The sequence below is a fragment of the Pagrus major genome, chromosome 3 (genome assembly GCF_040436345.1).
Source record: "Pagrus major chromosome 3, Pma_NU_1.0".
NCBI lineage: Eukaryota > Metazoa > Chordata > Actinopteri > Spariformes > Sparidae > Pagrus > Pagrus major.
The window spans coordinates 17,318,719-17,346,036 of NC_133217.1; the positions used below are offsets into that span (position 1 = coordinate 17,318,719).

General features: G+C 41.3%; 1 protein-coding gene across 1 annotated transcript in view; it reads right to left on the bottom strand.

Annotated features, from left to right (window-relative positions):
* Positions 1-2,091: 2,091 nt before the first annotated feature.
* The window catches only part of col22a1 (collagen, type XXII, alpha 1), a 51,930-nt gene continuing 26,703 nt past the window's right edge, over positions 2,092-27,318 (bottom strand). The window contains exons 23-64 of the mRNA XM_073463608.1: positions 25,119-25,172; positions 24,441-24,494; positions 24,273-24,326; positions 24,093-24,146; positions 22,678-22,731; positions 22,506-22,550; positions 22,345-22,407; positions 21,938-21,991; positions 21,709-21,750; positions 21,527-21,559; positions 20,705-20,758; positions 20,072-20,125; positions 19,939-19,992; positions 19,788-19,841; positions 19,600-19,653; positions 18,834-18,938; positions 17,336-17,380; positions 16,733-16,810; positions 16,602-16,637; positions 16,466-16,519; positions 15,492-15,536; positions 14,826-14,861; positions 14,246-14,359; positions 13,871-13,924; positions 13,528-13,581; positions 13,331-13,384; positions 13,121-13,174; positions 12,901-12,954; positions 12,733-12,786; positions 12,529-12,582; positions 12,394-12,438; positions 9,442-9,495; positions 8,550-8,603; positions 8,322-8,375; positions 4,729-4,800; positions 4,596-4,631; positions 4,463-4,507; positions 4,067-4,246; positions 3,889-3,955; positions 3,573-3,755; positions 2,381-2,458; positions 2,092-2,285 (exon numbers count right to left, since the gene is read on the bottom strand). Of these exons, the coding sequence (XP_073319709.1) occupies positions 2,092-2,285; positions 2,381-2,458; positions 3,573-3,755; positions 3,889-3,955; positions 4,067-4,246; positions 4,463-4,507; positions 4,596-4,631; positions 4,729-4,800; positions 8,322-8,375; positions 8,550-8,603; positions 9,442-9,495; positions 12,394-12,438; positions 12,529-12,582; positions 12,733-12,786; positions 12,901-12,954; positions 13,121-13,174; positions 13,331-13,384; positions 13,528-13,581; positions 13,871-13,924; positions 14,246-14,359; positions 14,826-14,861; positions 15,492-15,536; positions 16,466-16,519; positions 16,602-16,637; positions 16,733-16,810; positions 17,336-17,380; positions 18,834-18,938; positions 19,600-19,653; positions 19,788-19,841; positions 19,939-19,992; positions 20,072-20,125; positions 20,705-20,758; positions 21,527-21,559; positions 21,709-21,750; positions 21,938-21,991; positions 22,345-22,407; positions 22,506-22,550; positions 22,678-22,731; positions 24,093-24,146; positions 24,273-24,326; positions 24,441-24,494; positions 25,119-25,172 (2,730 nt within the window). The remainder of the gene's footprint in view (positions 2,286-2,380; positions 2,459-3,572; positions 3,756-3,888; positions 3,956-4,066; positions 4,247-4,462; positions 4,508-4,595; positions 4,632-4,728; positions 4,801-8,321; positions 8,376-8,549; positions 8,604-9,441; positions 9,496-12,393; positions 12,439-12,528; positions 12,583-12,732; positions 12,787-12,900; positions 12,955-13,120; positions 13,175-13,330; positions 13,385-13,527; positions 13,582-13,870; positions 13,925-14,245; positions 14,360-14,825; positions 14,862-15,491; positions 15,537-16,465; positions 16,520-16,601; positions 16,638-16,732; positions 16,811-17,335; positions 17,381-18,833; positions 18,939-19,599; positions 19,654-19,787; positions 19,842-19,938; positions 19,993-20,071; positions 20,126-20,704; positions 20,759-21,526; positions 21,560-21,708; positions 21,751-21,937; positions 21,992-22,344; positions 22,408-22,505; positions 22,551-22,677; positions 22,732-24,092; positions 24,147-24,272; positions 24,327-24,440; positions 24,495-25,118; positions 25,173-27,318) is intronic.

Genomic DNA, 27,318 nt, shown 5'->3' on the forward strand with positions numbered 1-27,318 from the left:
CTGAGTGTGCCAAAAAAAAAATCAAGGGTGCAATTAAGTTTTTATGGATTCAACTTTTCATTTGTAAGGTGAAGAATGTGCTATTTCCTCTTTCAAAAATGACATAGTCCTCGACAAATTAAATCACTCGTGCCTCCAGAGCAGCCCAGAAATATTTATCTAAAATCTTCAGTCTTCTTTACCAACGTCTACAAAACTAAGCTGTGTACGAGCCACAGCTTCACATTCTTTATAAAAGACGTTCCATTGGGTAACCTGAGCATGAGATGATACGTATGACTGGCCCATATAGTGATAACCTCTGACATGTACGTCTTGGCAGGCTCACATAAGATTTCCATATTCTCTTCTTGATAATTGCTCCCCTCTTCCCTTCTGCACCTGTGTGAATTAAATTGTTTCTTCATGTTTTGGAAAGGAAGATAAATGCGATACCTTTTGTGGAGGCTATTTAATAGGTGCTAGATTACCAGCACGTCTGAGGGTGAGGGAGAGGTGTAATTGGTCCATGAGGGACGTAAGGCAAAACATCTTCCAAGTGGATTTCACAATGCTCTGGTCATCAGGATGCAAGGAAGCAGCTCTCCAATTTTAGGTTCCAGGGGACAAATAACAAAGGCAAGGTCTTTTCAGAGCAGGGCTGAGCGGCCCGGGGACTGCCACGGCGTAGGCACTTAATAGGCCTCACTGAACAGAAAGGAAGTGACACATTTAAAGAAAGTAGGGTGAAACAAGCCGCTTTTCAAGAAAGGTGAACAAAGAGTGCAATTATACCACCTCCTCAAAGCTGTTTACTGCTCAAGTCTATGCACACCTCAAAGCAAGAATGACCAGAGCCACTTCATTAAACATAAAAGTACAAATCTAACAGTGACATTTCTTCCTGTCTCTCTTTTTAGACTAATAGGCATCCTGAGGGTGAGTTTGGCACAAATCATTACACGGCATGTATGAATTTATGCATACATGTCACGTTATTTCTGTTTTGGACAGAATTTCAAGCCTTTCATCTTCAAATTGCATATCCACCTTTAAGTGATAGAAATTCATACAAAATGATTGATAGTGTGGGTGCTGTGTTGCATTTTGTAGGCAAATAAACAGAATTTTGAAGTGAAATCCTACAAATCTCTCCCAAAGCTTCAAGCAACAATGCCAAAGCTCTAATTTATGAGTAATTTCTGCTGCCTCCAGTTTATTCCCAAAATAATATCTTGTTTTAATCCGTCTGAATAAATCAGACATGATCACTTTTACAAATAGAGCAAAAATTTGTTTAAAGGGGACTTTTTGAACAATTATCTCAGCGTGTGTCAGGGTGCCAATACTATCCAAAACAAGGCTACATAAGAACAACGCTACCAGCTTGGAGGCAAGAAGTGCACAAATGTGCTCATTCATCACATTCCACACTAACTCATTAACACTCCGCCTACACAAAATCACTATTGGTATTTGAGATTGTGCCTCACACTGTCCTTCCTCCTTCCCATCAGTGACAATAAAACAGATAATTCCCCTGACTGAGTAATTACCAATGGACTGGCAGAAGATCCCCAGCGAGAGATCAATGTAGTGAGCAGTAACTGACATGTATTGACGCAGGACAGTGTGGGCTGTGAATGGTAATTGATGCAAAATGGTGTGAGGCAGGATAAAAAGAACAGCCTGTGGTGCAGACATGTTCCTGCGAGAAAACGCCAAACTGGACTTCTGAGATAATTACCGATGAAACAATACAATATCACACTCCCGAATCTTCACTCCCGATGTGGGGTTTAAAAGGAGAGAACTGCATCATCCTTGTTATCTCCCTATATGTTTTACAGGAAGCATGCAAGTGAGGAAAAAAACTGTGTAGCTGCCCTCTTTACCCCATGTTTAATCTGAAATAGTCCCTCGATGCTCAATCCCCATCCACCCCAAGCTTCATACCAAAAACAAAACAAAACAAAAATCTGACCGGCAGCACATTTTGCTTCAGCTCCTCCGTACTGAGGTGATCTTGAAAAAGAAAAGTTCTTGATTCAGACTGACACGACCAAGTTCATAAATACAGCTGGACTTCAAGCTCCATGTGTCTGTTCTTCTTTAAGTCCCCTTGACATTTTTGGTGTGGGGTCTCTGTGCCAGGCTGGCGTAGTAGGCACACTGGCTGGGGTCACATTGGCCAGGGGGACCTGGAGGTCCAGGTTGACCGTGGGGGCCGGGGTTTCCTGGCTCTCCCTGGGCTCCGGCTTGTCCCGGGCTTCCGTCTTTACCGTAACCAGGCAGACCTGCTGGACCTGTTGTGGGAAGAGGAACAATTCAGGGCTCAGAATTGGTTGAAACGCAGCTAATAAGAAATAAATACAGTATTTAAGAGGATGTTTTTTTTTACCTATTGGGCCAGCAGGTCCAGACTCTCCTCTTTCACCAATACCAGGATCTCCCTTCTCTCCCCTGGTTCCTTTCTCACCTGCAAGGAACAGGAAAAATAACAGTCACTATGATTTCTGCACAATATCAGTCATTTTATTTACTAATCAACAGTTTTGAACGACCATGAACATCGCTGTGAATTGAAAGTGGCTCATGACATGTATAGTAGTCTTTAAGGTATAACATTAATTGTGTGGGGAATATGAGTCTAAAGGAGAGAAAGTGTGAACGGGCTTAAGACTGGACATTTCATGAGCTAGTATGATGTAGAGAGGTTGTCTGAACCGTTGAAAGCCTTTTTGATTTGCTGATAAATCGATGGAGTCTGTGTACAGCACCAAGCCGTTATAACACGGTTATTGTCTGCTCAGCTTTGTATAATATCTCCTGTAGCTCTGTCAAAGTGCAGTCACTTCCTGGAGACTCCATGGCTTCAGGTTTTAGTTTAGTTGTTTCCTGTTTTATTTTGTAGCTTTTAATGTGTCTAATGTGTCTTGTTCCTCTTTTGCACTTTTGTGAATGCCTTTACTACCCGCCTCTTATTTCTCTTCCCTCCGTAGTGTATTTAAGTTTCTTTCTCTGACTCTTTGTCAGTTCGTCTGTGTTTTCACTTCTGTTCCCCAGGCCTGGTTTCCACCTTGTGTCTTACCTGCGTTTGCTGCTTCTGTTCCTTGTGTCTTCTGGATTTGTACTCTTTGCAAAAACGTTGGTTTAGTGTTTTTATGCTCTTGGATTGTTGCTTTTAGTTGCCTGTGTTTTCAATGTCTGCTTTTTCTTTTGTTGGAATCAGCTTTGTTAATAAAGCTCATTTTCTGTTTCTACAACTTGTCTCCCTGAGTCTTGCATTTGGGTCCTTATTCGCTAAAACACGTCACCTCAGAAATAGTCCCCCATCCTTTGTGAAACCATGAGGTGATGTATTTTTTATGAAGTTTACCAGAACTGGTCAACTTTGTACAGAAGCAAATAAGCAAATTTCTCAAAAAGTATTCTAACAATATAACATCCATCAGATATCAACAATTCTGTTGAAGACATTAAGTTGGACTAATTAATATTTAAATTGAAATCTGAAATGGCCTGGACTCAATAGGAGTTGTGAAATCAGTGTACGAGACACACAAAACTAATAACACTGGTATCAGTCCTACCTTTAGGGCCCATGGGTCCCCTGGGTCCTTCTCCTCCATTCTGCCCAGGCATACCGGGCTCTCCAGGGGGTCCAGGTCGTCCAGTACCACCGTCCTTACCCGGAATGCCTGGTGGTCCTGGACGGCCCGCTGTACTCTTCACGTGGGCTGGCTGGAACTGAGCCATGAGGTAAGCCATTTTGGCTGGACGGAAAAAGAACAGTGACTTAAATTTGGTACAAGTCTATCATCGTTTTCCTTAATGAGCGCAGAAGAATCAAACATCCCGCTGAGATCTGCAGGCAGGATGAGACCCAAAAAGAAATTGTCTCCTCACCATCTAATTGTTTTGCCAGCTCCTCCTGGATGAGCCGTCTCATCTGCTCCAGTGATACTGACTCTCCCTGAGACAACAAACATGTTAATGATTTACTCAATTATTCAAACTGAGATCTGAACCATCTGTGGTGAATATCACTGAAGTATTATCTTTGTTTCAAAATCTAATTAATCACCCTTTGGCCGGGGATACCGGGGTTTCCTGAAGGTCCTTGTGGTCCAGGAGCTCCTAATTCGCCTGGTGGTCCTGACATGCCCATCATCCCTGTGTGGCCCTTTCTTCCTGGGGGTCCTGGGTTTCCAGGCATACCTGGATCTCCTGAATGTCCTTTATCTCCCTTCGTTCCTGGGTCTCCCTGGATTAGAGGAGAGCAGTTAGAAATATGTTGACTGATAGCTTACTGGAAACTGAAGAAGGCCCTAATGGAAGTACAGGGTGTTCCCCATGTGTTTTGTGTATGGTTCATTTGGTTCCATTTTGGCAATCAGGTGACAAGTTTGTATCTATTATCACACATTATCTGTTAATATCCATGTGATGTATTGTATTTCTCATCATCTCTAGTAGCTACCTTATCTCCTCTCAGGCCACGATCACCAGCTCTGCCTGGCATTCCCTACAAAACACCAAAAACAGACAATGTTAGCGTGAAAGCTGTGTACTTTATAGCATGCTAGTCATCAGTGGTCTTGTGAAGTGCTTACTTGTTTCCCCTCTGGGCCGACTGGACCAGGTGGACCCTGGAAATCAAGATGAAAGTTGGCATTATCCCCAGCTGGTCATATTTATGAGCTGCAAGTAATCTTTTAATCAAAATATGTCAAATCCAGCACTCACCGCGGGGCCTTTGGGCCCACTAAAGCCTGGTAATCCTGGGTTGCCGGCCTCTCCCTTGTCCCCCCTGAGACCCTGTGTGACAGCAGAGACATGGCCGTCCATCACATGGCACACACATGGCTTACAGTATTCTAAAAGCCTCGCTCATTACTGAGGCTACAGCAAGATTAACTTGCTAGCTGCAGTCCTTATCAACATGCAGCAGTGCTGTGGATAAATATCTCATAAACCAGTCTTGCGGTGGGACATGCCAGCTTGAAGAGATTAAAATTCATATTTACAGAGGACATGTGGGCCTCAAGACAAGCTGGTTGTGACAGAAACAGAGTGAAGAAATTCATTAATTCTAGCAGAAGGTAGAGAATATTTCTCTTCGTCTTTTTCATTAACTCTTTTTCAGAAATGATTTTTATATTCTTGAATGGATACACTACACCCTCCTGTCTCTGTGTGGTAAATGTGACCATCTGATAACAGTTTTGGCATTACCTAATTCCTCCCACTAAATACCTCCACCCTCCACTGAAATCACTCTCTATCTCCTCTGCCAACCTTTCTGCATCTGGCTCCTGCCCTCCACCCTCCTCCAGGCTGTTTCTGATCATCTGCTCCCTCTGCTGACTGATATCATCAACTCCTCTCTGATAGCTGCATATCGTCTGCCCTCCAGTTAGCAGCGGTTACTCCTCCTCCCAAGAAACCATTCTTCAGCCCACAGACCAGTGTGCAGCTCCATCCATTTGTTTCCGAACAAATGTGTTGCAAATTATACTGTCTTGTCGAGTAAAAAACCCTCCTCACTCACAGGTCTCATAACAACATGTAACTGCATTTGATTTCCAACATTAGGTATTATATCTGTCATGATGACCTCTGCCTGCCCTTCCTCTTCATCTCCAGGCCGGCCCCTGGCGCCCCCAAGGTAAAAAGACTGATAAAATGCCCGTTCAGATACCTAATCGCAGATAACACATGACACAGTGCCCTCTACGGTGGACCAATGTGCAAGAAAACATCATGAAATGCTGCCTTACGAACTAGAAACTTAGCTGGTCTTAAAATGGTTGAATAGCTAATAGTTTCCTGTGTCTTTTATTACAGAGGTGTAGTAGTTAGGACTAATAAAACACCTAATAAAACTATTTTAATTTAACTGTTTCACCATAAATGCATCACAACTTTCTGCCATCTGGTGCCCCGTTTAATTTTTTTCTGCCCCTAGCCCTCAAACAGCCTGAGTCCATCCCTGGCCCCAGTGCCAGTGTCAGCCTATAAACCCTGTAATCACTGAACCCTCACAGACTTTAATTAACCTCATCTGTGTACTCAGCAATATTGTGAGATTGTGTAGTGTATAATGGGCTCTGAAAGCTTTATGAGTCCTGGGACAACACTTTGAAATGACATGTTACCTGGGCAGCAAAGTGTACGGATCATTTATCACAGGTAACTTAAACAAACAACAACGAAGACCTGCGCACAGTGCTCGCTGATAGATGTAAACTTTCTGAATTAGCATCATGTGTGCATCAGGGCCCAGGACATCCTCAGGGGACACTAAAGCACTTGCTGATTTTAAGGTCGAGCAGTCCTGAACCATCGCAGACTAATCAGGTCCTAAACTGAGAACACAACTGTGACAGGGACCAGGTCAAGACCAAGGCAGGGTGATACTGAGTCAAGACCAGGACCAGACCACTGCACTTGCGTTAAAATGTGGAACATGGAAATGTTAGACAGTCCTTAAATTGACATGAAAGGTCCACAGCCCTGTCAAAAACCCACTGAAACCAAATGAACTTCACTTCTTCAGGCATTCTGGGTCATCATTAGAGGCACAAATCCTCTTTGTCTGAGAGGAAAAATGCAGTCAATTCTGAGACAATACAGATATTTAAGACAAAAGTGGAGTACTACAACACTACCATACAGTACATGCAGCCTGTGGACCTGTGAGGGTCATCACTGGGACTAGATCTATCCAGAGTCTTTCCCTCTTCTCATTATAACTAGCTACCTCCATGGAGTTTCCTTCTGCTGGACTCCTTGTCCCAGTCCTGTGTCCTGTGTTAGGCTGGCAGCAGCTAGTGTGGACTCGAGCAGCAATGAGGAGCAGCTACAGAGACTCCACACCACCAGATTTTACACAACATGTCATCTTCAGCCCCAACCAGCACTGTGACATCACTTGAGGAGATTGATTAGACTTCTAACAGCTCCCTCTTAACACCTACAGTAGTACTCCCCAGATATTGGACAGGTAAAATCAGTGGAGAGGATTAGGGTGACTATTTAGCTTATAATATTATTATATGAATTTATAGTATACTGACATTAGACAGCAAAATTACAGAATGCCTGTATACTATGGTTTAAAATAACCATAGCATTTGCACTTTTTTCTGAACTAAACCTTGTTTTAACTGAATATAATGGGAAAAACAAAGGGTGAAACATGCTATCAAGGTACCTGATTGGAATTGAACAGGAGATGCAGTAATGATGTTTTATGAATCTTAAACCAGGAGTCTGGATGTATTTCATGCGATACATGCAAGGACAGCCCTGAAACGTGCTCAGCTCACTGGTGAAGACAGTGTCATGGGGATGAAAACACGTCTTGGGTGTGACTTAATGAACTGCCTTACATGCAATTAAACCTTGACCAATCTGTTTTGATAAATATGAATTTGATTTGAATTTCAAACAGCACCTCGTATTATTTCAGGGTGGGCTTGAGTTCACTTAGCACCAAGCAGAAGACAAAGAGGACATTGTTCCATTGTTGTTTCAGACAAGAGGCATAAGATCTTCATTGTTATTTGGATTTGATGTGTTTTTCCATCTATTCAATTAAAATGTAGTTATGTTAATGCCAGTTGTAAAGCGGCCTCTTAATTACATCTTCATCTTTTCTACCAATCCTTACACACTCGGCTTGATATTCACATCTCTAACTCAAGGACAACCTTGACGAGCCTGCGCTTTTTTTCCCCACATGTATCCCCACGTGACCTTATTTGCATTCTGCATCATCAGATGATTCAGGCCCTTTGTCACCGGGGACTCTGCGTGGGTATTTGTCTACGGATGCACTTGTGAAATTCAAAACCTTTGTATGGCACGCCAACCTGCTGAGGGAATTACAGGCCCCGTGCCTCTCGGAGACGGTCCGCTCCAGCCTGTTCCCCGTGCTCTGATATTACTCGGCAATCACTTTTCTCCTGCTGGCAGCAGCCTGGTCAACTCCTTTCAATCCTGGCTCACCCAGGGGAGAGCGATGTTTCCACCCCGTCAGGACAACATTTACTCCGATCCTCCATCATAATCTGACAGCTCATCTCTTCTAGAAATCCTTTGCTTCCTCCTCTCGCCTTCAGATCCCACATACAGTGACTGTTCGCTCGATTAGCCCTGAAAATGCTACTTGTCCCTAATTATCCACCCTGCCTTTTATTCATTCTATTAGCTCTTCTCAATTAAATGTGTTCATTGATGTGTCGTGGTAAAGTGTTTCTTTTGCGCTGATAGTCATCCCAGCGCCTATTGCAAATCCAATTTTAAGGTGATGCAGGTAGGACTACATGACTCACTGGACTTCCAGGGACACCTGCTTTTCCTGATGGCCCGGGTTCACCTTGCTTGCCCTGGGATGCAAAAGAAGAAAAAAAAAAGAAAGTGAGAAAATATATGGGCAAAGACTGGAAGAGGAACGACTTGAGTGCCACTTGCTGTCCATATCTATTAGTCTGCTTGACACTGTTCTGCGTCTGTCTTCTGTTTGCGTCAGACAGCCTGGCGAGTGATTGAAAATGACTCACCGGCTCTCCTCTTGGACCGCTAAGCCCTTCTCGGCCTGGAGGTCCCATAGAGCCCTGCGAAAACAAAAAAACAGGCAGTTTTATTATGTCTCACACATGCTGAAAACAAGAGATCTTAATCATATCTCATCTTCAGGGCATGCTGGGAAAACTGCAGGCTTGAGCACTGACTAGTTTTTGTGGAGGGAGTAGGAGGGAAAAATATTTTGACTTCAGGAGAGCATTCTGTCTCTAAGCCCCACATCCGGAGGATGAGTTAGCTAAAAGGGTTTTGGGTGAAGTGTTACATCCTGCAACGAGACAAGTGGGGGGATAACAGTGCTGTGGCCTTTAAATGTGTATGTGAGAGGGATTTAGGTTTGTCATTTGATGAAACTTGTGCGATGTCATAAGATATGAAGTTCCTGCAGTTTAAACTTTTACACTGTCAGTACTGGGCCTCTTGTGTTAAAGAGACTTGATTAAAGATTCTGTGGTCTGCTGGAAAATGTTGTATTCTGTCAAAAACTTTTTAAACTTAGAAGTATTATCTGCATTTAATCGATCAGTGGAGGCTGGTTCCAGACAGCAGTAATGATTATTCTCAGGATTGGCTCCTTTACAGGACTGGGAGACGGAGCCAAGATTGTGTTGTAGGGAATAAAACGAAAGGCAGATATTTGCCGTGGGTGGCATGTATACTGCTTATAAAAATGCATAAAAAGATGCTACTGTTCTCATGTTTCATAATTTAAAAATGATTGCTCTCTTCTGTATTCTCATATGACTTTATTTCTTTGTTTCAGATGAGGGAACTGCAGAGAGAAACAATCTTCTCCTCCTGGTTGTTGTAATTCCAGTGTGTATAGAATAGAAATTGCAAGTTACTGTGTAAAAATATCATGTAACAAACCTCTTTCCCAGGTTTGCCATCACGCCCAGCTGATCCAGACTTTCCATCTTCTCCCTGTTTAACACATGAAAAAATATCAAATGAGAGAAACTTCAAGGATTAATTTAAGGTAAGGTTTGCTTGATCGCCCAGGAGAAAATTGTCTCCGCTCACAGTGACAGTGTTTTATAATTATAGCAAAATGTTTCGATCCAGTTCGGCCAGTCTACTTTATTACTAAGTTGACATCTACTTTACTGCTTATGACATTTAATCATTCTGTGATGTATTTCATTTCGCTGTTGGGGAGGACAACAGACATTTTCTCAAGAGCGAATCCTGAAGGGGACACCAAAGGTACAAATGTGTTTTATTCTATTGACTGGTAGAATTAAATTAAAATGTCAGACACATCTTTTGTTTGAAGGTAACTTTTGCAAAGTATCTAGTTACTGGAGGTCAGCCACTACTCCCACACTAGCAGAGACTGCTCCAAGGACAAATCATACCGAGCACTTGTGTGTACTGTGAGGCTTTTAAAGGTGGGACCAAATCTTTAAAAACACATTATTTTAACTAGCACAAGTGTTTTTTTTTAAAATGTATATTACTATATTATTTAAAAGAATACGTTTACAATAATATACTGTAGGTCATTGATCTTGACAACTCTCTTTATTCCCAGGAAGGTGGGTCCAACGCCCCCATAATTTGCCATATGTGGCACACATATTTTTGATGTTACCAATATTGATTACACTTTGGGGTACAGTGTAATACAAAATATTAAAATATGACACATAGCGGCTTTAAAGTTATGTTATGTTAATGTCCTTAAAAGCTTATCTCTACTGTACTTAATATATTATTAGCTGTATTGTATTAGTATCATTAGCAAGCTGCTAAATATAATATATGAAGCTTTTATGCAAGTGCAAATTCTTAAGATAAAATAAGAAATCAGGTTTACATGAAGAGTTTTTAAAAACACAGTACAACAAACTGTATTGACACAGCATAGGGCCCGAAAACAGGAAGTAAAATAAACAAAAGACAAATTGTAAAATAAACAAAAGGCTAATGGAGGACGATGTTTTAGAGACAGAGGTGTTTATGAATGGCTAGTGCTAGCAAGTTAACTTTTTTGGCATTAGCTTGCTAGCTTAAATGTTTTAGCTGCTGTAAGAAGAGTTTGCACAGTGTCACTCAGCAGCATATGGATGATTACCTTCACAGGTGTAGTCTTATTAATATTAGCTGTAGCTAGTTAGCTTCCTGACAAGGTTTAGCCTGCAGCATTTCTGCGTAAGCTAGCTACATTTCCTGGACCTACACAAACACCCCATCTCATCATCACATCCCTGAAAGAAAAATGGAAAGCTTGTATTTCTTTTCTTTTTTTAATTGTTTTGCGAATTACAATTCATTTAGTTATATTTTTGCCTCATCTGATAATCTTGTACTGCTTTTTGTCAGTTCTGGCGCTCCATAATAAAGACCAGACTCGAGATCCACAGAGTTAATTATAAGGATTGATATGACACTTCTGCATTGTACTGAGGTTCTGTGCTCAATCTGCACTTCTTATTGTCGGCATCAACTTTCAATTTCCTGAATAATAGTGAATATAATTTCCGTATGACTGACATTTAGTGACAGTAAATCATAAGCAGTGCAGGGTAATTGTCGGTGTGTCTATGGAAACACTCCACAGTTCCTCTAATAAGTTGTCTGCTGTCGGTGAGGCAGTGCAGGCAGCGCCTCACTGGGGCTCAGTCAGAGCCGTCTGTAATGAGCCATGCTATTGGTCATGGCACTGTGGCAGAAACCTTTCCTGCGGGTGTGTGCTGTGTGAGAGACAAAGCAGCAGGTGCAGTGACTCTCTCAGAGAAGGTGTCTGAAGAAAGTGCATGATGCATATTAACATGGCAGTGCAGCGTGACGAAATCTGAATGTGGCTTTGCACCATTCCCTGAACTCCTGCAGGGTGTATGACTGTGGAGCTGAGGAGTGTTTACAAATCCAAAAATGCTGACACCTCAAGACAATTTTCTTCCACATTTGTCTGATGGGCTGTATCTTTATTACGTTGTCAATTAGTAGAAGGAGAGGCTGGTTATACGCACATCACTAAGGCGCAAGGCTGTAATGAAAATGCGTGATTAAATAGAACGTAACGCCTGGACACTGAACACTCCATGCCACAGAAGTTTAATAAAGAGAAGTGGGATCGAAATGTTGTCTCTATAAACTTCTTTACCTCCTATTCAAAATAGAGTAAAACACTGTCACCTAATAATAGCTTCACTGGGGTTGATTTTCTGCTCTCCTATACAGCATCAGATTAAACCATTTTAAGGTCTGAACTTGAATTGAACACTGCTGGCATAAAATGCGAAAGCTTTTATGTGACAAGTGGCCTTGTCAAAGTAAAATGAGACATGTTGGTGCTTCTCATCCTCTGAAATCCGAAGGCAAGTGTTCTTTTTTTATTCATGGCATTGCAGATACGGGTGAACTGCACAAATGTATTGTTATAACATACTTGAACAAAATAAGAAGGTAAGAAGTTTCCTATGTGAGTCCAACAACACATGGAAAACAAGAATAAGTAATACATAAATTCATTTGTACAGTTCAACATTATTAGGCCACTGGTGACATGTCCCTGTTTTCTCCACATTTCATCACAGTAATAGGTGAGCAATCTACCAGACAGGAAGTAATTGGGAATCCCTACAGATGCTGCAGCTCATTAGGCAGGAAAATGGTGCTAAAGAACAAACAGGGTTTGTGATTCATCCCCGACTCTGGTCTTGCTGGGGATTACCACATTTATTTACACTACAAATTAGTAATAAATCTGGTAATGGTGAGCGAGAGCAGTGTGTGGGATCTTCTTTTGTCCAAACTGAGTTATTTGGATGTGAACAAATATTGTAAAAATTGTTTGTGTTCATTGTTTGTGCTCACCTTAGGTCCTGGTGCTCCAGGTTCTCCTCTGTGGCCCTTAAAGCCCTGTACAGGAAGAGAAACAAAAGTGAATGAGTCACAGAGGTTTGCACCACCAGTTTCTGTCATCAGATCTGTTTACTGGTGCTCACTTACTGGGAGTCCCCTAAGCCCGGGATTTCCTGGTGGTCCAGGTTCACCTTGTTTGCCCTGAAATAAAATCAGACACAGTTACATCATCATTGTCTGGTCACATTATTTTATTTTTTTTTCCTAAAAGCAGACAATGCCTTATTGTTGTTGTTCAAAACTTATAAACTCTTTGGATCAATGTCAAGGTGAACATCTCCATCTACTTACAGGTTCTCCTGTTTCACCTGGTCTGCCATCTTTTCCCATTTTTCCAGACTGACCCTGCAGATCAATGAAAGTGATCATTTAGTGTCCGCTTCTCTAAAGACTGTCAACACCACACTGCAGTGACTGTATGTATATTCACGATGTTGCACATCAAATTGCTTTTCTTACGATCATGCCAGGAAGACCTGGTGGTCCCTGGATTCCTTTGAGACCCTCTTTGCCCTGGTGAAAACAAACAGGTCAGCGTCACCAAAGGAAAAGAAATGATTAATGGCCACTATTACCACACAGGCTGGCTGACCTACATGCTAGAGGGAAGAGGTTTGTACAATAATGACACATGGGTAATAAGTTTTCTGAGGGGAAAGTACGCAGAGTGCAGTCTGACCTTTTCTCCAGGGGGCCCCGGGGGGCCGACGGAACCAGGCTGTCCATCGTTACCCTGAAGAGGAAAGAGACAGTGTCAGTGGAGGTCAACAGAAATAGAAAGCCTGACTGTGAGATAAAAAAATCCAGACAAACAAGTCCTGTTTACACCGAGTTTAAATACAGAATTTAGAGCATAAAATGAACAAATAAGCCCAGAATAGTGACTTACAGGTGCACCCATCAAGCCAGGAGTTCCTGGATGGCCAGGGGGTCCAGGGTGACCCTGTTTATAGAGAGGAAAGTGATTAAACTCTAATGTCATTTTATCATACAAAAATATTGCAATGAAACTGTTTAAACACAAAAAGAAAGGAGGGGAAGCGACAACTAAGGGCGAGACTCATGAGTCATAAGCGACAAATATACCTTGTCTCCTTTGTCTCCAGGGCCTCCAGCAGGTCCTCGATCACCTTTAATACCCTGTGGTGAAAAAGAGAGAAAGATCATATGAAATGTCAAATCTCAAGAGGAAAGCATCCATCTGAGAAACTGTTTGTCAACAGAAAATAAAACCTCAAAATGTTCCAAATGTTACCAAAGAGGAGGATGAAGCAGCAGCTACACCGCTCTGAAATATGACTCAATGCATTTTATGAGTTGTGCTTTTATCCAATTAACTGAACCTTGTGAGGCAAAATGTTGACAATAGCAATTAATTAGCATCATGCCCTTTGGGAGCCATAAGGGCACAGTTAGTATGTAGACTTGCCTTTCCACCGTCAGCTCCAGGGGGTCCTTGAGGTCCAGCTGCTCCCGGCGGGCCCTGTAATGACACCAGCACAGCATCAGTCTCTGTCCAGGCGGACAGTAGAGAGCAGCGTCACTGGGTCCTTATCGTTCACTGCTGCCCCCAGAGGAGGCCGAGCTAATGATGCAGAGAGAGGCTCTCCATCCGTCACACCAACTGTGATGGATGATGACAAACGTGCAGCGAGGACCTCATGCCTCACTTAGGGCTAATACAGTGGAGACACACACTTTATAATACAGCTTTAAAGAAGAGCAGAGTTATCATAATAGCCCTCTCATTACAGGAGAAGTGAGGTTATGATGGCTGAATATTAATAGCTGTATCCTGCTGTACCTGGTATCCATTTTCACCATTTTTCCCTGGAGGTCCCTGGTGTCCTTTGTCCCCTGGGACTCCTGGGAGACCGGGTGGTCCAGGTGGACCTGCAGGGCAGTCTGAGCAAACATCCTGGAAGGTGGCAGAAACATGTTTGTGATAAAGAGGTCGGTCTCAGGATCCATGCAATAAAGTTTTTTTCGGTTAAACTTTATATCAACCATCATTAACAAACGCTAAATTAATAGTTAATGAAACATTCTCAAACAGCTAATTCAGTGTTAACAAACAAAGACAAGCGTTACAAACCATTTATTATGCAATTGTTTATTGTAAGGTTAAAACTGATGTCTATAATACTTTGTAAATTGTTAATAAATTCTGTGTAGTTCATCTATAACCATTATTTGGATGGCAATTATAAAGTCTATAACCTTAACGACTGCTTGATGAATGGTTTGTAAAGTATTGCATTGGTTGTTAAAAGTGAAATAACTATTAACTAGAGTTGAATTAACTATTAACTTACCATTTGTTAATGATGGTTAATACAAAGTGTGAACATTTCTCATTGCAGACTGGTGGAGATGCTCCTTACCTTCAGATCCAGGTCAGACAGGTCTGCAGCCTTCCCCTGAGAGACAGCGAATGAAAGAGTTAATCAATCAGCCAACACAAGATTAGTGGTCTTAATTCAGCAGCTAACTGAGGGTTCTGTTCCAAAAATGTCCTCACGCATTTAGTACATTCTACATGTTAACACCTTTATGTAACTCATCTCATTCTGACACCATGGACGTTACTTAATCAGCCTCCACTTGTCTGGATTTGCTCCCATTCAGTCACAGCAGCATTAGTGAGGTCTAACACTGTCGATGAGTGATGAGGTCTGGCTCATGGTTGGTGTTCCAGTTTATCCCAAAGGTGTCGGGTGGGGTTGAGGTCAGACCTCTGTGCAGGCCAGCCAAGTTCAGCTACACCAAACTGGGAAAACTGTTTCTTTATGGACAGCTCGCTAAGAAGGTAACCCAGATCATGAAAAGTGTCTACATACTTTTGACCAAAGAGCGTAAATATCATCTATTTAATCTATTTAATGAGGCAGGTTATTTGAGTCTGTATGATTATGTTCACATTTATTACACACACAGACTTGTGTTTTAATAGTGCACGATCATTCTCTCCTTACATCTGACTGTGAAATATAGTATGTAAGTTAACTTTGTGTATGTCATCAGTAATTAAAAAAATTTTCTGTACTTACAGGCTCTCCTTGTGATCCCTTCTCTCCGGGTCTTCCTGGTAAACCCTGCATGTGGAGCAAAGGCAAATGAATCAATAAACCAAATAAAAAAATTAAGACATTAAAAGCAAATTACACAACATTCACTGCCACTAGACACCAGAGCAGCAGCTTCTCAGACCAGAATATACGCATGGTGACGGAGCTCAGATCAGACTGTCAAACTACGCAGTGGTGATCAAATGTGAATCAAGATTCTGTTACTGCATCGTCTATATCATGCTTGGGATGTTTTCAGAATCACATTTTAATGTACTTTTTACTGAAACAAGGGAAGTTCATGACCAGATGGCAGCCATTTTGTGTCCAGCTTTGAAACCGAACACAGATCAAACTGACAAATTAGGCAGTGCTGATCAATATGAATCAAGATTCTGTTACTATATTGCTTGTTTCTCCCTGAAAATGTTTTCAGAACCACACTTTGGTGTTTAGCTATAATAAGCTATAGTAAAACAGACGTGGAAAAAACTCACAGGGACTCACATGCACTAACACGCGCGCTCGGCTGGACCGGCTACCAAAACAATAAACAGAGAAACTCAGATAACAACACACACAGAGGGAGTGTGACCTCATACTCGGTTCAGGATGCTGTTGCTCCACTATATCCTTACATGGCAAATATTTATTTGCTGCTACATTAGTGTTCAAAGTGTCATAAATTTAACCTTAAAGAATTAATCACAAGAGTGAACACAGACAAAATTTATGATGCAACCATAAAATATAAAACAAGTTTTCATCTCATGATGTCACTTTTTATGACAGTTTATGAACTCTAACCAAGGCAAGCAGATCGGAGCCAGACAGGTAATAGGCTGTTGCGGTCATTTTGGGTTTAATGGGTCTCAATACCTTTATTTATTTTATTATTTTAGGACATTTATTTATTCATCCAATCCAATCACTCATGTTTTCATTTGTGGACTCACATTATGTCCTGCTGGGCCCTGAGGACCAGCAACTCCCGGCAGACCCCTCAAGCCCTGGAAGAGATGAACTGATATTAGAGGGAGACATTTTTATAGACATAAACAAACTCGATATCAATCTTAAGAAAATAATTACCGCAGGTCCAGGTTCCCCATTCTTTCCCGGAGGCCCCTATAAAAAAAGGAACATTGCACATTTAAAAACGTTAACATAAAAGCACTGGAGGAAGATGCAGATGTAACACTGGCTGACGTCGACGCTCATACCATCTGTCCCACTTTGCCTTCTCCTGCTTGACCCCTGTCCCCTGGTAACCCTGGTTCTCCTCGTGATCCGGGTTGACCCTGTGAGAAAAACAAAGTTTACTTCGCCATCCTGCACCTCAGATAATGTCAGCTCAGCCGTAATGTTTGGCAGAGAAACTGTTACAATCAGCAATGCCTGCTGATCCCAAAAATACCACTCTGTTTTTAATCTGCGAAGAAAAAAAAAAACAATCTACAGCTGACATTTTGGTACTCAGAAGAGAAAACGAATGGGTGATGAGGGTGAGCGATTTGACACCATAAATCCAGCAAATGCCCCTGTCCAGCCTCTCCCATTCGGTGCCCTCGACATCAAGCTCTTCACAGCAAGGAGACGCTCATAATCAGAGCAGCGGTCACAGTGCGGTGGACATAGAAATTGCTTTTGCTGCTTTCAACAAAAATGAATTGTTTTTCTTATCCGCGCCAAAAAAAATCAACAAAAGAACACCTGTGCATGAAAAAAAGCCACCTCAGGCAACCTATGAAGCCCACACACGCACACACACACACACACATGCACACACAAACAGACTTTCTTGGAAACTTCTGAAATTACATTACCTTTAGTCCTGGGGGTCCTTGAATTCCCTGTGGTCCTGGATCTCCCTGTAATATCACAAATCACAACAATTACGTGTATTTTGCGACTCCAACACTAAAATTAAGCCTCTTTTGAATAAATCACTTGGAGTTTAAAAGCGTGCACGTGTTGCGATGCCTCATGCACGAAATCTGCAGCGGGGCCTCAGGGCCGCACCTGGCAGCTGTAAAAAAGCAGAGCTGCTGTGAGCCAAATCTGTTGTGCTGCCGTGTTGCTTTAACGTGATATGTCTTAACAATGTTTTTCCTGTTCGCCTCGTCAGCAGGACGGCCACATGTCTGGGGTGAAAAATGATGAAGAGACATGTTGAGCTGCAGCGCAAAATGTGCCTACTCAGGCTCGTTTTCTCCCCATACAGCCGGTCATATTGTGCTGTGGTTCAACATGTATTGCCGGCTGGGAGACGTTTACAAGCAGAACACATGTGGAAGACGCGAGACTGCACGTAAATGAGGTTTCTATTACTTTAAGGAAGAATGAGTGAGCTGATGAACATACGTTTCTACTATCAAAATATTGTTTCCTGTGACTTACAATCACACACAGCACTACCCTAATGAAACCTTTACTTTTAATACGTTTACTAGTGACATGTCTTGTAGCTCAAACTTCACTGATCAGGGCCCTGTACTATGAAGCAAATGTGACTGGGGACAGGGGACAAAAAAAAAGTTTGACAGAGCCAGGTTGTGAGCTGGCTCGACAAAACCTGAATCTCCAGCCACAGATAATGTCTATCACAATGATGGTTATTGACTTGCTTCAGACATTCTTCTTTAACTAACGTTCCCATACAACGGAGCATTTGGTGTGTCATTTGACTCTTCTTCTGCACAATACTACTACTACAGATGGAAAATGTGAAAAAATAAACCTTTACGCAACATCGATGCTGCAAATAAGTCAGGAACACTAGCAGAATATTACTAATTGTGTAAATTTGCCAGTATGTGTCTCTAATGTGACAACGGCACTCTTAAACTTGAAACAGCTTATTCAAAGATTATAATCAAGAATTACATTTGGGTCTGGCACTGTCACATATTAATGTTTAAATATTTAAATATTTCACTCATTGAAGACACTGGAAATAGACGATATGAGACACATCAGTGAGACTCTTTCTCATCACGAGTAACAGGAAACAACATTAATGAAACTATTTCTTGGTTGAAAATGCTGAACCTACCCTTTAAATCCGATGGTAGCAGTGAATACAAGAAATCACAAGGTCATATATATGACATATGAAAAAGTAAAAAGTAAGAAAAAAATTATTTAAAAAAAGTAAGTAATTAAAAAAGAATATTTCCCAGTCTCTCTTTTTCCCTTTAAATGCCCTGATACTTACACATACATTCAAAAAGGGAAATCTGTGCAAATCTACAACATGTCTGAGGTTAACTTAAGTATATTTAAGTGATAAACATAGTGTGACAGAAAACATATGTGTCTTACACTTTGCCCGTCTTTCCCTTTCCCTGGTGGTCCTGGAGGTCCAATTACACCAGGCTCTCCGGGTCGGCCTGTGGGACCTGCTTGTCCTGGTTTACCTGCTTCGCCCTAAAAGAAACAACACAATTAAGAAAAACTTTGTTGACTCTCAACGATACAACAAGCAGGTGCCTTTTATACTTTTACATGAAGCCGTTATTGTTCAGAATTCTACACTGGCTGTGGTTTCTAATTTTAATGGCGGATTGCTATTGACAAACAATACTATTCTATTTTTATAACTGCACTGTGATTAGTACCACAGCCTCACACACACTGACAACCGATATGCATCACGTCCTGTTAATAAATGCTAAACTATCAGCCTGTAGTCGTCCTAACTTACAGTAGGTGAGTGAACGTTAAAGACAAGGTGGGAACAAATCACACATTCAAGGTGTGACACTGCAGTAACCTCTGAATAAAACCACATACGAAAAAAACAAAGAGTGAAAATAAAGACAACAAAAAAGCCATGAGACACAGAAGAAAGACACTTCACAGCCACATGTAGCTGCTGCTGCTGCTGCTGCTGCTGCTGCTGCTGCTGCAGGATCGAAATGAATTCAAAGACTGCTGAAACAATAATGGAGGACGTACAAGGTCACTCTCTCCTCTGCAGTGTGATTCAGAATCTGCATTGCCAGAACCGGTCTGAATGTAGTCAGAATACTTCCAAAGAAACATCCAATCATAGACAAGCATACACTTTTTTAAAAAATAGGCCGACCTTGTCTCCTCTCTGTCCAGCTGGACCAGGAGGCCCGATGATCCCTGGTATGCCCTAGAAGACAAACAACGTTTAAGAGTTAAGTACTTTATTGTCACGAGATATTGTTTGTATTTTGTTGCAGAAAATGCAGATATATATCAATGACTTGCACCTTAATTTAATTTGAGGAGTAACAAAGGACCTACCACATTCCCTGGTAATCCACGGGCACCTGGAGGACCAGCTATGCCAGGTGGACCCTGGGAGAAACACATCAGCCGTTACAGCTGGAACTGTACAGTAACATCTTCCTATTTGGTGTAAAAAAGGTGTATTACATGAAATCAGACAACTTACAGGGTCTCCAACACGTCCTGTCTCTCCTGTAGGTCCAGTGTCACCTTTTGGACCCTGGAGTTAAAATGTCAAATTAGACCTATTCCACTTTAAATCACTCTACAGCACACTGACAGGATCACAGGTGTCTTACCATCGGTCCAGCTGGTCCCTTAAAGCCTTGCTCACCAGGTAACCCTCTTTGACCCTTTGGAGAAGACGCATTAAATAACATGAGTTTTAACAGTGTATGTCGACAAGCCAATTAGAGACATAATCTTGTCAAAGTTATGATGTCATGTTTCTCATAAAGATAGAAGATATGAAATTAATGAGGCTTGTGCAATGAAAGCTATAGATACTAGCAACATCCATCCATGAAGAATTATTACAATGTTCTGTTATTAATCATCTTCACAGGGTGCTTGAGGAAGCCAAAGATAATGGAAATACATTCTGGCTAGCAAGTGTGGTTTTAAATGTGGTGCATAATGCTGCTTCCAGGCCAACTTCAACCTAAATTTACTAATATATTCTTCATTCTATTCTGGTCCAACTACTATAATGTAGTATAAACTGAAGTGGATAGAGAATCAGGCCAGTGTAATACTCTCTCTCTCTTACAGTTTAATTTACTCAGCCAATTAAAGATAGTCCCCCGAGTTCACAGGTAAAGCAACGCTGCCATACTGAGTCTCTACTGACATCTAGTGGAAGCCTCTGCATATTGCCAGGTGAAGTTTGGTCATGTGAAGGGGAAGAAGACAACAAAGAGAGAGACACTCACCATCTCTCCTGGCTTCCCTTGATCCCCTTTCTCTCCTTTCTCTCCAGGTCTTCCCTAAAGACGTGAGCAAACAACGCAATGAGAAGTGCTGATAGAACAGAAGTAGGTGAAGAACAAAAGAAGATTCAGCTCTTCAGCTCTGTATATAGTACCGTACAGGACTGTATATAAAAACACAAATATCTAACTTTTGTTGTAAAAAGTACCCAAAATATTACTTTGGTGAAACAACAGCGTTAATGTTTTGTTAGAGACGTCTATGTACTGTGTTGCAGAGATGTCTGCTGAAGTTAGCATGCTAACGAGCTAGCCCTGGTTCCAAACCTCCGGTGTTAGCGGTCAAAAAACACAAATCTTACCAAGCTCCCACTCCGTACCACTAGCTGCACGGCTAACTGAGCTAAGTAGCTAGAGGCAGTTGCTGTCAGGTGTGGTTAGCAGTTACACTGGTGATATGCTACCTCCTTTTTGCATTGAGTATGAATTCAACAGGTGGCCAATTCTTACATATTGCACCTTTAAAGTATCTGATATCAAAAGTAAAAGTAAATTATACATATATGTACATGTGTGCATACTGTATACTGTGGGTAAACAGATTACCATCCTAGCAGATTATCAGATGTGATAACTAGTTACTAGTTAGCAGAAAAAATGTAAATACTCAAGTAAAGCACATTTACCTCAAAATTTTACTTAAGTACAGTACTTGAGTAAATGTACTTAGTTACATTCATCACTATATCTACCTTTGAATCATCATCAAAAAAAAGCTACATCTTAACATCTGTTTGGTGTGTGTAATAACAGAAGTCTACTCACAGGTTCACCAGGCTCAGGAATGACATTTGCCACCTGTGTAGAATAAAAAACAGACAGTATAAAACACAGTAAAGCAGAATCACCGGCTCCATTTCTTCCATCATGGTAATGTCATACATTGCCTGGCTGTGACTTAACTCCATGTTAGCATGAACATGAGAAACAGCAGAAGTTTTACTTACATCTCCTGGAGCGCCAGGTAGTCCCCGAGCACCCGCTTCACCCTGAGGCGAGAGACAATATGTTCACACTGTCTGCATACTAATGACCTTATTACAGCTAATACTGCAGGGTGGCCATTACTGAGACACAAGAGGATGACTCTGTGACTACTGTGGCACTGTAGGATACGCAGCGTGGATTCAGCTCCTGCATTTAAATATACTTGACAAATGCTTATTTCTTATTTACCTTGTCGCCCTTATCACCTTTCTGCCCAAGTGGTCCATCCTGTCCTCTTTCTCCCTATGAAAGAGAAGCCAAAAACAAGATTTAAAACATTTCACATAGGAAATATGCACCTTAAAACAGGCAAATAGAGACTTTTTTAATTGGAAGAAGGAAGTCAAGTGCTCAAAGCGGCATGTGGGGAGACCCAGCGGCCCTTTGAGGTTGTCCCTGGAGACAACCCAGCCAAATTAGGAACAGGTAATTTCACTAGGATTTATTTCATAACATCTCCCCATGCACCGCTGTAGACATGACACAATTCAATACTAAATCAGGAATAATTTTGTAAAATGCAGGTTTATAGCTGTGAATGAACAAACTCCTGGTGATTCTCGATAAAAAGCTGTAAGCAGCACAATCACACCTACCGGGACACCTCTTTCTCCTCTTGCTCCATCAGAACCCGGCTGTCCAGGAGAACCACCCTCTCCCTGTCAAACAGCAACATACATGTGGCGTTATAAATTATGTTCCATTATCTTGCAAAATATTCCAAACCAAAAAGAAAAGTCAACAGCTGTTCACTCACTCTCTCTCCCGGAGGTCCTCTTGGTCCTGGAGGCCCGTCGTCACCCTGGGGAGAAGACGCACGGCCATTCAAATGTTAGATTTGCATATGGAAAATACACTTGCTATCTCATAAGCTGCATATGTCTTCGGTCGTGTCCAGTGTGTTGCTGGGTAAGATTAAGACAGAGTACCTTAGGTCCAGACTTGCCAGGAAAACCATCTGCTCCGCGCTCTCCCCTGGGTCCCTTCAGAGACACGAGATTTCGATTTAGATGTCATACTTTCGAAGAACTGTATTTACCAGAAACATTTGCCAGATACTGTGTGTCGCAGGCTTAACGGTAAAACCAATACAGCTCAGTGTCAATTTATTGTGTGAGCCAAATGTCTTAAACAAGGTATGTTTCTTCAAAAAAATCAAAAAAGTGAGAAGCTTCTTAAAAATATACATATATTTACATGTGTGTACTGTGCAAACTGTACACTAGGGATCTTTGGGATTATCAGAATGGATGTTTTTTTTTTTCTTCTTCATCTGACTGCCTACAGAATAAAGTTATGTTCAAGATACACTGCTTTGGCTCCGATGCAGCATGCATCTGCAAAATAACTGGTGACTTAAGTTATCTCATATATGTAGTGGAGTAAAACGTACAGGATTTGCCTCCAAAATACTCAAGTACAAATAACTCAAAATTGTAAATAATAACAGTACTTGAGTAAATATAAATAACTTAGTTACATTCCAGCACTGTTGTTTAGCCTAAAATGCTACTGAACTATTATTATGTCTCACTTGATTTATATATCAAACAGAGATTCAGCCCAGAACTAGGCTAGTTGCTGCTAGCTTCACATTGAGATTCTCTCGTAAAACCGTTAGCTAACACATTCAGTTTATTTAGCATATATATATATATGTTTATGTGTTATGCTACTCAAATATTAAAAAAGGAGCAAATTCTATTAACTTGTGACTTGTAGCATAGAGACTTTGAAGTCACACCCCTCACAGAGCTGAGCTAAACAACACACGTTTGACATATTCTGGCCTTGTAGAGTTGACGCGGCTAACATGTTATCAAACAGTCGCCTGCTTACACATCCAAACACAAATCATCATTAGCATCCATTTAAAGTGATGTTTCTGGTCATCTGATGAACCTTTGTTGTCTTTACCAACTCCATAGAAACATATCTTAAGCTGCTAGATGCTAACCTTTGTTAAACAGCTAGTGTCTAACTTTGTCTGCTGTTTGGTAGCATACGGTAGGTTTTCAAATGTTTGGCTGCCTGCTGCAGCTCGAGATGAGGTGAGAGCAGTGAGAGTGAACCAAAACACTAAAGTTGCAGACTGAAAATCAAAACAATGAGCTATAAGACAGAAAAAAGCTGATTTGGGTGATAACTCTCAGTTGTTTTGTCAATATAAGTGAACCCTTTCACATTACAACAAATGATATCAGCCACTGTTCATATTAAATTATTGACTGGTGCGGCTTCAAACTCTACCTGCTAGATTTGTTCACTGTGAGCATGGAAGGCAAAAACAAGAAAAACAAGAAACAAAGAGAGAAAGAAAATTCATTTTAAAGGTCACATTCACCATTGCGCCGTCATTTCCAGGAAGACCGTCCAGACCGTCTTTTCCAGGAAGACCCTTTGAAGATAAATGACAAAAGGTTGACATTTAGTGACATGAACAGAGACGAGGTTGAACACCGATGACTCAAAGTACCATTTACAATACAATGTATTTTTATTTGAGAATAAAAGGCCAACTCACAGGCTTTCCAGACTCGCCAGGTTTGCCTGAAAATCCAATTTCACCAGGCAGACCCTTCATAAAGAAACAAAAGGTATGTGAGCATTCATCCTGTAACAGACATTTATTTGTTGCCAAAAACAAATGATCATAAGGATTAATGTGTCATGATGACGTCTCGTCACTTACAGGAGGTCCAGTGTGTCCTTGGCTTCCTGCTGGCCCAGGTGGACCCTGAGGACCCTGCAAAATAAACAATAACATCAGTGAGAACGATCAAATGCTGATAACTTGATCAGCATTTCATGATTATACTCATATAATGTGGGTTTTGTAGATAGAAATAATAGAAACACTGCGCCAGTTAGCCATATATGCTGAATACTCTCTTGCCAAATGTGTTTAAGACCTAGAATTTCATCCATCTGGACCTCTTTAGACATCAGTACCAGTGAGCAGCCACCAGAGGGCGGTATTACAGCGCTGTTCACAGCTCATTCAGCCTTGGATACCACTTGAAGACAGGTGCATTTCTATTTTGCTCCAGGGAGCAATTTGGAAAATTAATTGACATAACCTGTTGGTTTTAATAAAGCTTGTTTATTTTCCCTCCATTAAAACACACAGTGAAGACACCTTTGAGAGAGCAGTAATTTTGTGCTCTGTGGGTCACACAAATCCATCCCACACAAACCCACGCAATTAAAACACCAAATTAATTCTCCTCGGTTCTCCTTGAGAGGTCATTGAGGTGCAAGAACAAGCACCAGCAGGAGCTCTCGCACAAACAAAAGGGTCATTTTTAACAAGTGTGTTACCAACATGTGTGTACGTTTTGCTCGTTATGAAACTGGAATTTGTTCTTACAGGGGGTCCGGGAAGGCCGTCGACTCCAGGCAATCCACTTTCACCCTTCTTTCCCTGAAAGACAACAGACAGAAATTCAAATTAAAAAACATTCAATGCATAAGGTGAGCTGTTTTCTAGGTTTTAACAGCTACTACTGACGCAATGACGTCATGTAATTTCTCCCACTGTGGGGTTTTAAAAAATCAAGCTGCTTTTAAACACTCCCGTAGTTGCATTTTTAAGGCCCATCAATTTTAAACTCAGTTTTATTTAACTGTTCACCACTCTCCACCAGAGTGATGCAGGTTAGAGAGGGCTCTGAAACAACATTTAGAAAACAAAGATAGAATATAAAACAGTGACACCTAAACTTACAAGTCTGTCATTTAATTGCAAAGGATGTAATCTCTAAATCTCTAAATATAATACCTCAGTAGGATAGTGTGGGATCATGGGAGTTGTTGTTATTGTTAAGTAACCATTGCTGATGAAATGCTATCTGACACGACTTGGATAGAAATATTCACAGACAAGCTAATGTTTAATAGATTCACGTTCTGTGTAGTACGTCAGCCAACTTCCTCGCTCTCTGACTCAGTCCCAGAAGAACCAAAGGAAACAAACCTTGAATAAAATGATGTTCTTTTCTGTCTGGGGCTGAACGTTGTTGGAAATAAAGTACACAACTCAACAAAATATACAACAGTCAAGGTCTAGTCGGCCATTATTTGGCATTTTAACACAGAAGTGTAAGCCTACTTCCATTTTCCTCCACAAGAATAAATTGTCGAAATTGAGATTAATTAACTTTGTTGAGATCTGAGTGAGACATATATTTATACTTTTGGGTAATCAGCGGTCGTGACGTATTACATCTTTGAAATTTCAAATCTGAGATGGTTATTTAGTTTGATGTTTAGCTAGCTGTGTGGAGCTTAAAAGGCAGTTCTGCTCTACAGAGTCAAAACACATGAACTCGACCTCTATTTGGTCAAAATGTTCTTAATACTAGAGTTTAACATCTTTCATACCTGTTTTAACATTTAAAAATCATTATGGCATAAACGTGTTCAATTTCTGTCTAAAGTTCCTGGGCTGTCACATAGAAACTGTTGAAGACAGAGAGCTACATTCTCCCAGTGAAAGCAAGCTGGTGAGACGGCTACAGCTAGCCTTAGCTAAGCTATATTGTAAACTAAATTTACTTGCAAATTTCTACCCTAACTGTTCTCTGTAACTGGAGGGGGGAAAAAGGTAAACCAGTCAGATAATTCAGTCGGTTACTCCACAACTAAGTGAGGCAGCAGCTAAACCCAAAACTCCTGCTAAAGCTAATGTAACTAGCTTAAGTGAGTAGCAATAACTTTCCTGCCAGGGAAAATCACGTGATTTGGTTTGGTTTTTGCTAACTTTATATATATATTTTTTTAAAGTAATACATTTCCAATCAATTATTGAATAATTTAACTTAATTATTATATTAATGTTACTATTTTTTCCCCTGGCATTCCCAAAATACTGTCACATTTCCATTCGCCTGTCAACACGAACACCCTGCCACCTGCTTCTGAAACCATTTTCTGTCTTATATTTCTTTCTATTGATGCTGTCCACTGCAGCCCTATGAGAGCGTCCACACTCCAGCCCGGGCTGCTCTCAGCTGTCATATCAGGATAGAGGTGAACAGACAGGCCTCAGCAGCGCTGACACACACGACTGATGAGAGCTTTGCTGCAGTGGAGGTGAGAGTGGCTCAATCTATACCAACTCAACCATACAGCCCTCTCTATCAGCACTGCCAGCAGTGGAGACTGCCCTATTATCACAGCTCTCAGCCTACCTTCATCCCCCCCTCACACCCTCTCCCTGTGCATCTTCAGCTGAGGTATAACAAACCTAAAGCTGGGGAAAATAGGTCAAGCTCCTCACCATCTGTCTGTTTCTTCTAGGATACACTTGGAAAGCATCCTGTGGGACTGTAAAATGCTTCAGCGGGACCTCCAATGATATTAAAAAAATAAAGGGCTGCACAGAGGACAATTTTCCTCATATTGTGGAATCTGAACCCAATGTGATCGTGTTATTCATGTTAATAAACTATAAATCCCTCGATCTCACAGAAGCTTGTCTGGCGGAGGACAAAGCATTCTGGTGGTGGAAAAAAGTCTTTCATTTGTGGCCAGAGGAGGTTTGCCTCGCCTCGCCTCGCCTCGCCTCG